Source organism: Cetorhinus maximus, chromosome 5 (assembly GCF_964194155.1).
Source record: "Cetorhinus maximus chromosome 5, sCetMax3.hap1.1, whole genome shotgun sequence".
Taxonomy (NCBI): Eukaryota; Metazoa; Chordata; class Chondrichthyes; order Lamniformes; family Cetorhinidae; genus Cetorhinus; species Cetorhinus maximus.
The window spans coordinates 56,530,340-56,544,900 of record NC_135883.1 but is presented as its reverse complement, the minus strand read 5'-3'; the positions used below and the strand labels follow the sequence as shown (position 1 = coordinate 56,544,900).

The 14,561-nt window shown below is 41.9% G+C and overlaps 1 protein-coding gene across 5 annotated transcripts in view; it reads left to right on the top strand.

The window, feature by feature from the left end:
- LOC144680656 (testis development-related protein) overlaps nt 1-12,669 on the top strand; it is a 96,289-nt gene extending 83,620 nt beyond the window's left edge. For all 5 annotated transcript variants that reach the window (XM_078541883.1, XM_078541884.1, XM_078541885.1 and 2 more), the window contains one exon: nt 8,863-12,669. In XM_078541883.1, coding sequence (XP_078398009.1) covers nt 8,863-9,199 — 337 coding nt within the window. In that variant the 3' untranslated portion in view covers nt 9,200-12,669. The remainder of the gene's footprint in view (nt 1-8,862) is intronic.
- Nucleotides 12,670-14,561: the final 1,892 nt, after the last annotated feature.

Sequence of the window (14,561 nt, the reverse complement as noted above, 5' to 3'; positions counted from 1 at the left end):
TGTGTCATCTCAGCATAACTCTGAGGCATACCTCCCTCCTGCAGCAACTGGTGGTGGTCTTCCTGATGTCATGACCTCCTTCCATTCCACATGAAGACCAAGGGGGACATCTAGCAAGATGCTCAAGACCAAGCACTTCCTTTCTTCTGGTGACTTCACCTAAAAAGGACTCTGTTTTTGGAATAAATGTTACTTGAGTGTTGAAGTCTGGGAAAAGTGTCCCACAAAGTCTGCTGATGTGTTTTAAAAGTCTTCTTGAAATCTCCAGCAGCAAGTGAAAAAGTAAAAGGTGACGACTTTAAGCTCTCAAAATCCTCTGCAACAACTAAATCAGCTAGTTGCTTTTGGGTAAGGCAATGAGGTTAAGCAATAGCCACAAAAATGCACTGCAGCCTTATTAATGAATGCTAGCAGATAATTTAGTTGGCAATCAGCTGTTTAACAACCCTCTATGGCTGTTTCTGCTGTGCATGTCAACTCTTTTACCAAGTTGGCTTCTTGTGCTAAACACAGGCTTAACTGACATTTTTGCTTAAGACACCTCAGAAACTGATTAGAGCTTAAAAGTATTGAGGGAAAATCACCCCCAACATTCTTTGGGACATTCTTCTGAACTACAGAGCAAAAAACTTTTTTTTGTCTCTGCTTAATGGTATTCCATGATTTGATATCCTCTTTGCACGAGGGATTATAATTTCCAACGAAAGCAACCTTCAAACTTTTCACAAGATTTGAAAGCAAACATTTGTCATTCCCAATGCTCATCTGCTTTTTGGGTCCATTTTAGGAGAGCACATTGAGCACAGTAAGGAATGACCTGACTATGGCTCTGAATTCTACATACTAATGACAAAGCATAGTTTATAGGTTGAGTGCATTTTAGTCCATTCATTTCATGCCTGCTCACTATGCAATCTTGCAATTGAATTCTGATAGTCTTGTCTGGGCTGCCACATGGTGTAATCATCATGTTTATTAGATTGGTGTCTAGATGTGACTGTTGCAAATAATTACGTATTTGGCAACACAATCTTTGCAGCTAGCGTGAAGGCTCTTCTCTCTAAATTGAAGTTTTGTACACACCTATATTACCCGTAGGAATCTTAGGGAGATCACAACACACAGATTATTGTTCTTCGTTAATTAACCCCACTCAACCATCCATCCCATCAGGCCCCTTGAAGAATTGTTGGTTGCTTTTTTCATGATTTGGCACTTATCCTGAAGCAATAATGATACAGACTAAAACCAGTCCCGGAGTTTATAAAGTGCAGAGACTTAGCATAACAATGTCCTCTCTACAATGCCATTGATATCTTTTTGGCATGTGATGCAATGTAGCTTCCATGGAATCGATCAATTTTGGATTTAACCCCAAAGGTGTTTTGAGGACATAAATGATGCTCAAGACTGTTAGCAAAATAACATAATTATGACTGGAAACAATAGTTTAACCCCAGCTAATTATTCAAAATTGCTTTAATGCAAGGGGAATTATTTTGATTGGAGTGAAAATGGGCGCTGTGCTGATGAGACTTTTTTGTAAGTCTGGCTTTAGCATGTAATTTTGGTCCTAATTGCTTACTACTGTAATGTGAACTTGCTTGGAGGTGCTAAGACACAAACCTACAGGTTTGGCACTTGGGTGCTAATTCTACACAACTTTCATAGAGCAGTTTGTGGTCGCCACTCACCCACTTCCAATAAAGGTTTGGAATATGTTGACTAACATACAGTGGCAGGTTTCAGGATGGCTCAGGGACTGAGTGCAAGGGAACACTTGAGGTTACAAAAGCATCAATAATGGTTTCAGATGCAGAGATGGTGTTGTGGAGATGGAAGTATGATGCTTTAGCCATAGGTTATGGTGACAAATTGTCCCAGTGTAAAGGGTAAAGTACAGTGCAACAGCTGAACATTACCTGGAACAGGTAATTTTCCCCCTGAAATTTGGGAGGTAGCAGGGATGCTCGTGCACTTCCATAAAAGTCCTTATGACAACTCCCCACCACATGTCAAACGCAACTAACCCACTCGACAATGAAACTGGAATGGGGTAACAAGATATAAACTCATCCCAATGTCCAAGTAAGAGTGATGAGCCAATCCTGTAAAATTATTTGATATGTGGGAAGAATCTTCAATATCTCCCTTCAATGATCTATAGTACCCCCTTAAGAATTGTACCCCTTCTGTCCATGTTCTTCCTACCAAAATGCATCACCTCACACTTCTCCGCATTGAACTTCATCTGCTACCTATCTGCCCACTCCACCAACTTGTTTACTTCCTTTTTGAAGTCCGATACTGTCCTCAGTTTACAATGCTTCCAAGTTTCATATCATCCACAAACTTTGAAATTGTCCCTTGGACCATTAGTATATATCAAGAAAAGCAAGGGTCCCAATACTGACCCCTGGGGAGCTCCACTACAACCCTTCCTCCAGCCCCAAAAATATCCATTGACCATTACCCTCTATTTCCTATTAGTCAGCCAATTTTGTATCTGCATTGCTACTGTCCCTTATATTCCATGAGCAGTAACTTTTTCTCAAGTCTGTTGTGTGGCACTGTCAAATGCCTTTTGAAAATCCAAGTAGACTAACCACATCAACAACATTACTCAATCAACCCCCTCTGTTGCCTCTTTAAAAACAACTCCACGTTAGTTAAACATGATTTCCCCTTTAGAAATCCATGCTGGCTCTTCCTAATGAATGCATATTTTCTCAAGTGACTACTGATTCTATCTTGTATAATTGTTTCTAGAGTCTTGCCTACCACTGAAGTTAAACTAACTGGTCAATAATTGCTGGGCTTATCCTAACAACAGCCTTTTTGAACAAGGGTGTAATGTTTGCAATTCTCCAGTTCCCTAGCGCCACCAGTCTAGGGAAGACTGAAAGGTTATGACCAGTGCCCCTTCAATTTCCACTTGCTCCATTCAATATCCTTGGATGCATCCCATCCAGTCCTGGTGCCTTGTCAACTTTAATTACTGCCAGTTTATTCAACACTTCCTCATCAATTTTGAACCCTTCTCTGTCACCATGGCCTCGGTCGCATCTGTTTTCTTGGTAAAGACAGATGTAAAGTATTCATTTAATACCACAGCCATGCCCCCTACTTCCACGTGTAAATCCCCTTTTTGGTCCTTGATCGGCCCTACTCCTTTTACCATTTTCCTTACTATTTGTGTGCTGACAGAAGACTTTGGGATTCCCCTTTTATGTTGGCTGCCAGTCTTTTTTCATAATCCCTCTTTGCTTCTCTTATTTGCTTTTTCACCTCCCCTCTGAACCTTCTGTATTCTGCTTGGTTCTCGATTGTATTTTCTACCTGACACCTGTCACAAGCACGCTCTTTCCTCTTTATCTTAATTTCTATCTCCTTTTTCATCCAGGGAGCTGTGGATTTGCCCTACCTTTCCCTTTTGAGGGAATATATCTTGACTGTGCCCGAATCACCATTTCTTCTTTGAAGGTAGCCCATTGTTCAGCTACAGCTTTTCCCGCCAACCTTTGGTTCCAGTATATCCAGCCCAGCTCTGTTTTTGCCCCATTGAATTCTGCTCCCTCCCAGTTAATTATTCTTACTCTGGATTGCACATTGTCCTTTTCTACGTCATCCTAATGACCCCTGCCTCCTAACTGTTCCCCCATTGACACTTGGTGTACTTGGCCCACCTCATTTCCAAGAACCAGGTCCAACAGTGATCCTTTCTTGTTGGACTGAGCACATACTGCTGTAGAAAATTCTCCTGAACACAGTCTAGGAACTCTGGCCCTCTCCGCCCTTTACACTACCACTATCCCAGTCTACATTTGGGTAATTAAAGTTCCCATTGTAACTAATCTATAATGTTTGCACATCTGTTATTTCCCTGCAGATTTGTTCCTCTACATCCTTCTCACTAGTTGGCGGTCTATAGACTACACCGAGCAATGTAATTGCACCCTTTTTGTTCCCTAGCTCTAGCCAAATTGATTCTGTCCTTGAACCCTCTGGGACATCCTCTTTCTCCAGCACTGCGATGCTCTCCTCAATCAATTCTGCCACCCCTCCTCCTTGCCTTCCTTTTCTTCCTTTCCTATCTTTTCTGAACACCTTGTGCCCAGGAATATTTAACACCCAGTCCTGCCCTTCCTTGAGTCAGGTCTTTGTATTGCCACAACACCATATTTTCACATGACAATCTGCACCTGTAACTCTCCAATCTTATTTACTATACTCCGTGCATTCACATACATGCGCAGTAACCCTGATTTAGACTTCATGACTTTCTCCCTCACTTTGCCTCCACCTATTAACTTATAATTCTCTATACTAGTGCTATCTGTCTCTCCCAGTATTTTGTACACCCTGGTGTTCCTCTCTGATATTCTCTCCTGGTTCTCGCACCCCTGCCGAGTTAGTTTAAAACCCTCCCAACAGCACTAGCGAAATGCCCCGCAAGGAACTCAGTCCCAGCTCTGTTCAGGTGCAACCCATCCAGCTTGTGCAGGTGTCATCTTGCCCAGAGCCAGTCCCAGTGTCCCAGGAATCTAAAGCCCTCCCTCCTGCACCATCTTTTCAGCCACACATTCATCTGCCTTTTCCTCCTATTTCTGTGCTCACTTGCACGTGATGCTGGGAGTAATCTGGAGATTACTATATTAGAGGTCCTGCTTGCTAATTATCTACGTGGCTCCCTAAACTCTGATTGCAGGACCACATCCCCCTGCCTACCTGTGTCATTGGTCCCAATGTGGACCACGACCTCTGGCTGATCATCCTCCTCCGGAAGAATGTCCTGCAGCTGCTCAGTGACATCCTTGACCCTGGCACCAGGGAGGCAACATACCATCCTGGAGTCACGTCTACGGCCACAGAAACACATATCTGTTCCCCTAACGAATGAATCCCCTATAGGTATCGCTGCTCCTTCTACCTCCCCTCCTGTACAACCAAGCTGCTCGTGGTGCCACAAACTTGTCTCTGACTGCACTCCTCTGAGGAACCAGCACCCTTACCAGCTTCCAAAATGGAAAACCGATTCGTGAGCGGGGATTCCTGCACTACCTGCCTCACTTGGACTGCCTGGCTGCCACCCATTCCCTTCCTTCCTCCAGGCTCCTAAGCTGCTGTGTGACCACCCCTCTGAACGTGCTATCCACGTAGCTGTCAGCCTCGCGGATGTGCCACAGTGACTCCAGCTGCAGCTCGAGCTCTGAAACCCGGAGCTCAAGATTCTGCAGCTGGCAGTGCTTCCTGAACATGTGGTTGTTTAGGACACCAGTAGCATCCATGTGGCTTTTGTCCCCAAGCAGCCAATAGTTAACTGTGTTTCCAGGTATGAAGAACCTGGAGGTTGGATTGTCACAAGGTAGCTGCCCAGGAAGGTTGTGTCAACCTGTATAAAGATCTGTGGTTGCAAACCAGATGCACATTGATCTGGTGTGTGCCAGAGTGGAAGCCCTTGCAGTTGGCCTGTGATTATCTGATTACTATGCATGTGTAGTTGATGACAACTTTATCTGTGGAAAGCCAGCCAGAGCCACAAACCCAAGTGTCTGCTTATCCTGACTGGCGTCATTACAGGCAAAGTTAATACAATTGGCAAACAAGCAATCAGTCACTTATGCATTTGTGGACCATCGACTGGGAGATCCTGTAAATGTCTCCAGCAGAGCTGCAGGAAGGATCCAGAGACAAAAAGGTTGAGGGCAGTGGTAACTTTGGTAACCACTAGTAAAGCATGGCCACCTGCTCCAGTTGGCAGCTGGTCTTGTTCCAGCAGGTTGCAAATACATTTGCCAGCACCTGATGTGACACCGAGCCTCCTGATATGTTGCTATTCTAACCAGGAAACTGATCCTCTGCCTGTAGACCCTTTGAGTCAGGTATGGCCTCCTGTGTGCTGCACCTCTTCTGCTCCCCTTCGACCTGTAGCTGTGCAGGGAAGTGTGAGTAGCAAGCTGCTAGTGCTATTGCTGGCCATCTTGGTTGTCATCTGAGATCCAATCAAAAGCAGATAAACCACATCCATCCTGATGTGATAGTGCAGACTGCTGAAGTCTGGAAGACACGAGTGACATCCCCAAAGTTCAAGAGAGTCGGGGGGCAGAGGTGAGTATGGTGGCCATTACCAAGGAGAAGGTGCTAGGAAAACAAAGGTCTGAAGGTGGATAAATCATCTGGACCAGATGGATTACGCCCCAGAGTTCTGAAGGAAATAGCTGAAGAGATAGTGGAGGCATTAGTGGTGATCTTTCAGGAATCACGAGTCAGGGAGGGTCCCAGAGGACTGGAAAATCGCTAATGTAACCCTCCTGTTTAAGAAGGGAGTGAGGCAAAAGATTGGAAATTACAGGCCGATTAGCCTGACCTCGGTCGTTGGTAAGATTTTAGAGTCCGTTATTAAGGATGAAATTTCAGAATACTTGGAAGTGCATGGTAAAATCGGGCAAAGTCAGCATGGTTTCATCAAGGGGAGGTCATGCCTGACAAATCTGTTAGAATTCTTTGAAGAGGTAACGAGTAGGTTAGACAAAGGAGAGCCAATGGATGTTATCTACTTGGACTTCCAGAAGGCCTTTGACAAGGTGCCGCACAGGAGGCTACTCAGTAAGATAAGAGCCCATGGTGTTAGAGGCAAGGTACTAGCATGGGTAGAAGATTGGCTGTCTGGCAGGAGGCAGAGAGTGGGGATAAGGGGGTCCTTCTCAGGATGGCAGCCGGTGACTAGTGGAGTTCCGTAGGGGTCAGTGTTGGGACCACAACTTTTCACTTTTTACATTAATGATCTAGATGAAGGAACTGAGGGCATCCTGGCTAAGTTTGCAGATGATACAAAGATAGGTGGAGGGACAGGTAGTATTGAGGAGGCGGGGAGGCTGCAGAAGGATTTGGACAGGTTAGGAGAATGGGCAAAGAAGTGGCAGATGGAATATAACGTGGGGAAGTGTGAGGTCATGCACTTTGTTAGGAAGAATAGAGGCATAGACTATTTTCTAAATGGGGAGAGAATTCAGAAATCTGGAGTGTAAAAGGTCTTGGGAGTCCTAGTCCAGGATTCTCTTAAGGTAAACTTGCAGGTTGAGTCGGTAGTTAGGAAGGCAAATACAATGTTGGCATTTATTTCGAGAGGACTAGAATATAAAAGGGATGTGCTGCTGAGGCTTTATAAGGCTCTGGTCCGACCACATTTAGAATATTGTGAGCAATTTTGGGCCCCGTATCTCAGGAAGGATGTGCTGGCCCTGGAGAGGGTCCAGAGGAGGTTCACGAGAACGATCCCAGGAATGAAAGGCTTAACATATGAGGAACGTTTGAGGACTCTGGGTCTATACTCGATGGAGTTTAGAAGGATGAGGGGGGATCTGATTGAAACTTACAGAATACTGAAAGGCGTGGATAGAGTGGACGTGGGGAAGATGTTTCCATTAGTAGGAGAGACTAGGACCCGAGGGCACAGCCTCAGAGTAAAGGGAAGACCTTTTAGAACAGAGATGAGGAGAAACTTCTTTAGCCAGAGAGTGGTGAATCTATGGAATTCATTGCCACAGAAGGCTGTGGAGGCCAGGTCATTGAGTGTATTTAAGACTGAGATAGAAAGGTTCTTGATTGGTAAGGGGATCAAAGGTTACGGGGAGAAGGCGGGAGAATGGGATTGAGAAACTTATCAGCCATGATTGAATGGCGGAGCAGACTCGATGGGCCGATTGGCCTAATTTCTGCTCCTATGTCTTATGGTCTAAGTGTAGAAACTAAACTCTCAGCAAAAGTACTGTGAACAAACTCTTTCCCACTGGCAGGTAGCAAAGAAAGTATTTATTCTTATAATTCGCTGAGGTTCATTGAGCTCCTCAATTGCCACTGTTTTCATCTTGCTTTCTCTGGATTGTTCAGGGAACTCATGGATCACACAATGAACTGAAAAATCTGCCAATATCGCTATGACTGAGCAATTACCATATGTAAATTGGTCACCCATCTCCCAAGTAGATTACTGTGCAAACCGTCTTACATGCTGCAGTTAATGTGGAAGTTGGTGGTTTGGAGCCAGCTTGTGCTGGTGTTTTCTGGCTGGTTTTAAACCCTCCCTGGCACTCAAGCCCACACGGTCCTTCATGTTAAAATTCACTACTGTGATCTTTTGATCCTGGGCTCTCATGTACTCCCTCCCTTCAGCTCTGCATTAGCAGCCATACCTTCTGCCACCTGGGTCCCTGTCTCTCCACCTCCCTGTACTCTTAATGATCTTCTTAAATCCCAGCTCTTCGACCAAACTTTCGGGCTCTCTTCCTACTGCCTCCTTTGGCTGTTATCAATTTTTATTGTATGCCACTGTGAAGTGCCTTTTAACATGGGATATTTTTTCTAAGGCATTTATATACGTGCAAGTTTTGTTAGTCCAAACCCTTGAGACACTGATGCTAATTGTGGCACCCCTACTATTGTCTTAGCTGAGATGAGCTAACTTAAATTAGACCAGGAATGGAACTTATCTCCTCTTCTCCCGAGTTGTTTTGTCATGTGTAAATGCCTGCGCAATGCATTGACCTGTTAGGCATTTGACACTTAATTTCCAAAAAGCCAAACATCGTTTTGCAAGTCTGGATGACTGTTCATTCAATTATTTCTTCATCCGTAATAGTAACTGTGGAAAAACAAAATAAATATTGTGAACTCAATCTAAATATATATTATCCACTGCAAGCTGGCCCTAAATTGAGGGTGATAACATGGTGAATGTTATCAGGGCAGGTCACAGAGGTTGGTAAGTCACATCATGGAAGTAGTGATACACTAATTGAATGCATTTGAAGCAGGTTGCATCACCAATGGCTGCAATGATCTTTTTCCCTTGTTTCTTTGCAGGACCACTGTAAAACTAAAAGAAGAAGTGAAGATGGAGAAGAAATCTAGTTTCTGGGACAGTTTAGGAATTAAACAGAATTCAGCCAGCAAGATTCCCACAGAGGATGAGGGTTGGAATCCGCAAGTAATGGTGGAGAACCCTTGTAGCAGTCTGACTGATGCAAATGCCTGGTCTGACTGGACGAGCGAGACTAGTGGCAGTTCCAAATACACCAGCCTGGACAATGAAGCAAACACGAGTGGCTCCAGGTGGAGCATTATGACAGCAGGGAAGCTGCCTGGAATGAGGAGACGTAGCAAAGGAAATCTGACTGACTGCTGGGAAGAGCCAGAGTGATACATAGTTATCTGCCTTAATGTTAGTCCAAGATTCAGTTTGCACCATTCTTCACTATTTGTGTATATATAGTCATGCTTTCTATGGACTCTTTTTGATTCATCATTTTGCATCTAATTCTGTGTGATTTTGTGCACAAGTGAAGAAATCGGTGCCTGATCAGCACTATATTTTAATTAAGTCGAAGAGTTGGTAACCTCTTTTCTGTTGTGCCATAATTATTTCAATAAATATAGTTACATGTTTTCCATTCAGATGGTCTTTCACTGTAAATTGCTCAGTTAGTGTTCATTATTTGTTACTGTTTGTTTGACATCAGCTTAACTGAGTGCCTAAATATAATTATTTATTAATATTTGATCTCACTTTTTGTTTTAAACTTAAGTTCTCACTGCCCCTTCACCTAGCAAAGGAGAATAGTTGGACTACAAATGGTACAAATGATGTTGCCTTTGAATAGCAGTCTGAAAGAAAAACCTTTTTTTTTTGCTCCTCCTTCCATATCTAGCTCTGCCGTATGATGCTTTCAGTCTGGGTGAGAAGAGAGAAAAGTACATCCAGTAAATTGAGTTTGAAAGCTGATTCGAAGCTGGAATTTATTTGGAGACCAGCAACTTACCAGCAATTGGGTGTTTGTTCTGGATAGAATGTGCCTCCCATTATTTAATTTTGGCAAGCATTCTAGGAGCAACTTGGTGTCCAGATGTAACAGACACCACCTGAGATACTTTTTCAGGGTGATCCAACAACTTCATTTTCAATTGATTTTAACATACCTGGTCAGCGAGGTCAGGCTTTATTAACCTTTTTTTATTTTTACAAATTGTACCATCTTTCCCCCCTTTGCATGAAAGATACTGATTCATGCTTTGATATAGTAATAGTATCCTTTTATATAGTTCCATAGTGTGAACCTGAAGAATGAGGATGGGCTATTGATCATGAAGACTGTTACAAGGCAAGTCCAAATCACTACTCCCCATGGGCATCCACATACACACTTATAGCAATGACTGGATGATCAGGAATAGGAATTTTGGCTCAATTGTTTCTTTAATTGCAATTTGCGACATGGGCTAATTATAGAATTGCAAGTAACATCTCAACGGAGAACAGCAACAGACCAGTAATGCAATGGTGCACTGAATATGGGGAAGGTGCAGAGGAGATATTCTTTTGAAGACCATTTTGCCTATCACATCCTAATCTAAAATGTGTTCAAAACAAGATCCTTCATCCTAATCAAGCATTTTAAAATTATTTTAGCAGCTTTAGATTGAGGCCAGATTTTATAAATCCGCTTTTCTGGGTTTACACTTAACATTTCAAAGATTGAAAATCTGTTTTAGATTATGTATCCTAATTCTTTTGTGTAACATCTCCAGAAATGTGCTGTGTGTGTGTGTGCAAATTGTTTATGAAGTACAGTTGGAGAAACACTGGACTAAAGAATAGTTTCTATAATCTTCTGAAAAAGGATAGTTTTGTTCATATGTAAGGTTTCTAACACCTATTTTAGGCAGTCACCAAAGGCTGCCTCACTATTAAATTTGTCATGGTTGTCTCTTTTTACCAGTTGCATGCCAATTTTGAAATTGGAATTAAGGTGTTTAGGAGTGAAGTTAAGAAGCACTTCACATGAATGGTAGTAAAATTCTGGAAGTTCCTTTCCCACCCTCCCCCTCAAGTCTGCAAGTTTGGTCAATCAAAATGTTCAGGTCGAGATTGATATATTTTTGTTCTGTTAACGTATCACCGGCTATAACGCAAAAAGTGGGTAACATCAGTTTGAGGTACAGATCAACCATGATCTAATTGAACGGTGGAACAAGCTCGATAGGAACAGGAGTAGGCAATTTAGCCTATGTGCTTGTCTGGATCAGGTCATGCACAGCTGTGATGCCCACTCCTGAACTTGGTTTTGCCTTCTGATACTGACAAATTTGACAACATAATGCCTGACACTAAAGGAACCATAGCTCAACAAAAAGCACCCTGTAATGTTCATGTGAGGGGGAAAAAATGTCAATGAATAAAACAAAAAAAAATGCTTTTTGATCAATGGACTATGGTTGCCTTTTTTTTTTCTTTGCTTGGTCTATTCTGAAATAGTGGTAGAGTTTCCAAATTGGACTTTAGCAAGAGTTTTGCTTGACTGCTACAATGCCAGGCAAGTGGCACGAGTGGTACTGTTGGCAAAGATTGTTCAACAATAGACAGTGGCACAAAATACCAGTGGTTAGAGTTTTTTAGTTGCCTAATAGATTTAAAATGAATTCCATTCTTTTATTTTAAAAAAAGCATAACCAGGCATATATGTTACAACAAATGTTCATTAAATATTTGCCAAAATTTCTTAAAAGCATGAATAAATATGGGTTTTAATGTTCCAATTCAGGCTTTGAAATGTGACCTTCACAAATAGGATCTTAAATCATTGAAGGTTTGGTCTTTGTGAAATAATGCAAGATGGTCAGATTTCAGGGTTCGTTTCTCCATTTGTTAGAAGTGGTGTTTTTACAATTAAAACATAAGTAACCAATTACAATGATTCTGGTTTGGGAAGGAATGCAATAAATTCACATTAAAGCAACATGAGTAATTCATTAGGTGTTGCTCTGATCAGATCAGACTGCTTAAGTGATAACCCTAACCCGGCCTCTAGTTAAAACACTGTTACAAGACTGATTGTAGCAGTTCATTTTTTTTTCTCTAGCACATTTTTTTTGCCTTTCTGCAGTGAAACATTTAGTTGGCAGATGATAACAGCAGTACAACATTATTTGTTTAAGTCGCATCTCAGGGTGATTATACACTTTTTAGAAATGTTGTTTTTCTTTTGATATGCCATCAGGTATTGCGAGCTTCAGGATGGATTATCGTATTCATGTGTGGAATCTTTTATAGTTTTTGTTTTCTGAAGGATGATTTTCATTTGCTAACACAAGCTTGTATTTTCCATTTGCTTACATGTCGATAACAGTGCTGCCAAAGTATTTAGTACAACAAATAAAATATATTTCTAATTGCCAGACCAAAGCTAGAGTACATACTATATACCCTGTACTGTTCACTTGTAAACTGAACAAAGGCAGACATAATGAATAAATACAACTATGCAAAACCTGTTGGAGCATTTGTGAATATAACAAGTTTGGATGTTTACCTTGTTAAATTTTAACAATGGGAGGATAATTTTCTTTTAAGACAATGCTATTATAAATGTATCTTTGTACTCAATGAGTTGCCCATTTAAACATTTTTGGTCTAATTTTAGTATTAGAGTTTTTGTTTTGTACACAATAGTCAACCTTATTTGATTTCGATGTGAAATTTAAAGGAAAAATTATATAAAAGCAGAAGACATTTTATATTGAGAGTTGAATTTGAAACTTGATTAATAGTTAGCACTTTGTGGATACTTTGCCAGGCAATACTGCTTCACATCAATAAAGTATTATGAAGACAAAGTTTTGCTTTACACTTAATTGGAAACATAGAATTTATTGTTGATGTTTATACAGGCTTCCAGAAGACAATGATGAAATACAATCCTTCTCTCTGATCAACATAGCACAACTACTGCTAGTATTTAATTTAAAAAAAAATAATGGCACTCAGATATTTCATATTCCAGAATTTCTAACCCACCAACAACTTGAAACTATGCAAGGCTAGACTTCTCATGAGCCAAAAAAGGTTACTTGCAAATATCAGAGACACTCTAATGGAAAAAGAGGTCTCCAAGGTTTGCAAACATGAATCATAAGCAATTAATTGATGAAATTATTAATAGAAAAGGGGGTTAGTGAACCTAAAATACTATGACTGACTGTGAACTTACCTTGTTATTCTACTATCATGACAATGAGAAAAGGTTTGGACCTGCCAATTGCATAGAGTGGCAGTTAGATGGGAGTTTCCTGGCTAAGCTGATTTCTACATGCACTGGAGGAGTGATTGGCATGAATCCCATGTAAAATTGGAGGAAATTGAATCAGAGGCACAAACTCCAAGGTTAATTTACCAGCTAGGAATATCACTTTTATTTCAAGGGGCTGGAATGCAAGAGGAAGAAAGTCTTGCTACAATTTCTCAGGGCTTTGGTAAGATCACACTTTGAGTATTGTTTACAGTTTTGTTTTCCTTGCCTAAGGAGGAAATATACTTGGTTTAGACGGTGTGCAACACAGATGTACTAGATTGATTCCTAGAATTCTCTAAAATTCCTAGAGTCTTATGAAAAGAGGTTAAGTAGAGTGGGCCTTTATTCCCTGGTGTTTGGAATAATTAAAGGTGATCTTACTGAAATTTATAACAGTGAGAGGGCTTGACAGTGTAGATACAAAGAGGCTGTAATCCCTGGCTGGAGATACTAAAATTAGTGAGCATAGTCTCGAGGTGATGGGGCCACCATTTAGAACTGTGGTGAGGTATGGTCTGATGGAGCAGGCTTGAGGGGGTCATTTGGCCTGCTCCTGCTGCTACAAAGTCCCAACTCCATTATAGGATTGTTGGGCAGTGCTAAAAGAAGTTCAGTGACCTCACCAGGAGTGCTAAGTTAAGATACTAAACACTCTCCTTGCTCACTCTGGGAACCAATACATTTTTTGCAATTTTAAAGCAAAACTCGTGCAACAGACACTTTACAAGCACGAGCTGGGCCTGTTTCTGGTTGGGGCTGATATCACCTCTTAGATAAGGTAAATACTTCAAGCCATTCCAGGCCAGATTGATTTCCTGGAATAGTTTCTATTGCCTAGATGGATCAGAGATGAATTTTCCAAATATTTTCCCCAAAATGGCCTGGGTGTTATCTATTTTTGTTTCTTCCAGAAGACCACATGGTTTTAGGTGAGGTGGAGAATTCATATAATGTTATACGCAAGGTATTGCAATTATGTGGGACATACTGTATTGACCAGAATTCATTTGAAAAAAGGTATTTGGTTTTGTCACAATATATCCTCCTGACAGCTGCAACCACCATCTGCAGCTGGCATTGGCCCACCGAGCTCACTATCACCAACTGTCAGGACAACAGTTCAATAGCCTGCTTCTCAGAATCAGTGGGATTCAGTCACGAGCTAGCCAATGGCTTGCATTGCTCAGACAGTGTGGACAAGATTTTGAGGTCATTGGACAGGCGCGGTGGGCGGGCCCAGGAACGGCCAGGAAACGGTCTGCTGCCTGTGATTGGCCCTGACCATGATTTCACACTGGTGGGCCAATTAAGGCCCACCTAACATAAAACATGGCTCCTCACTGGTTGGGAAGGGCTGAGCGGGATGGGGGCCTGTCAGCCGCCGGGTCCAATGGTGACCCGGCAGCTAGTTTAAAAGCAGCCCAGGCAGTCCCTGCA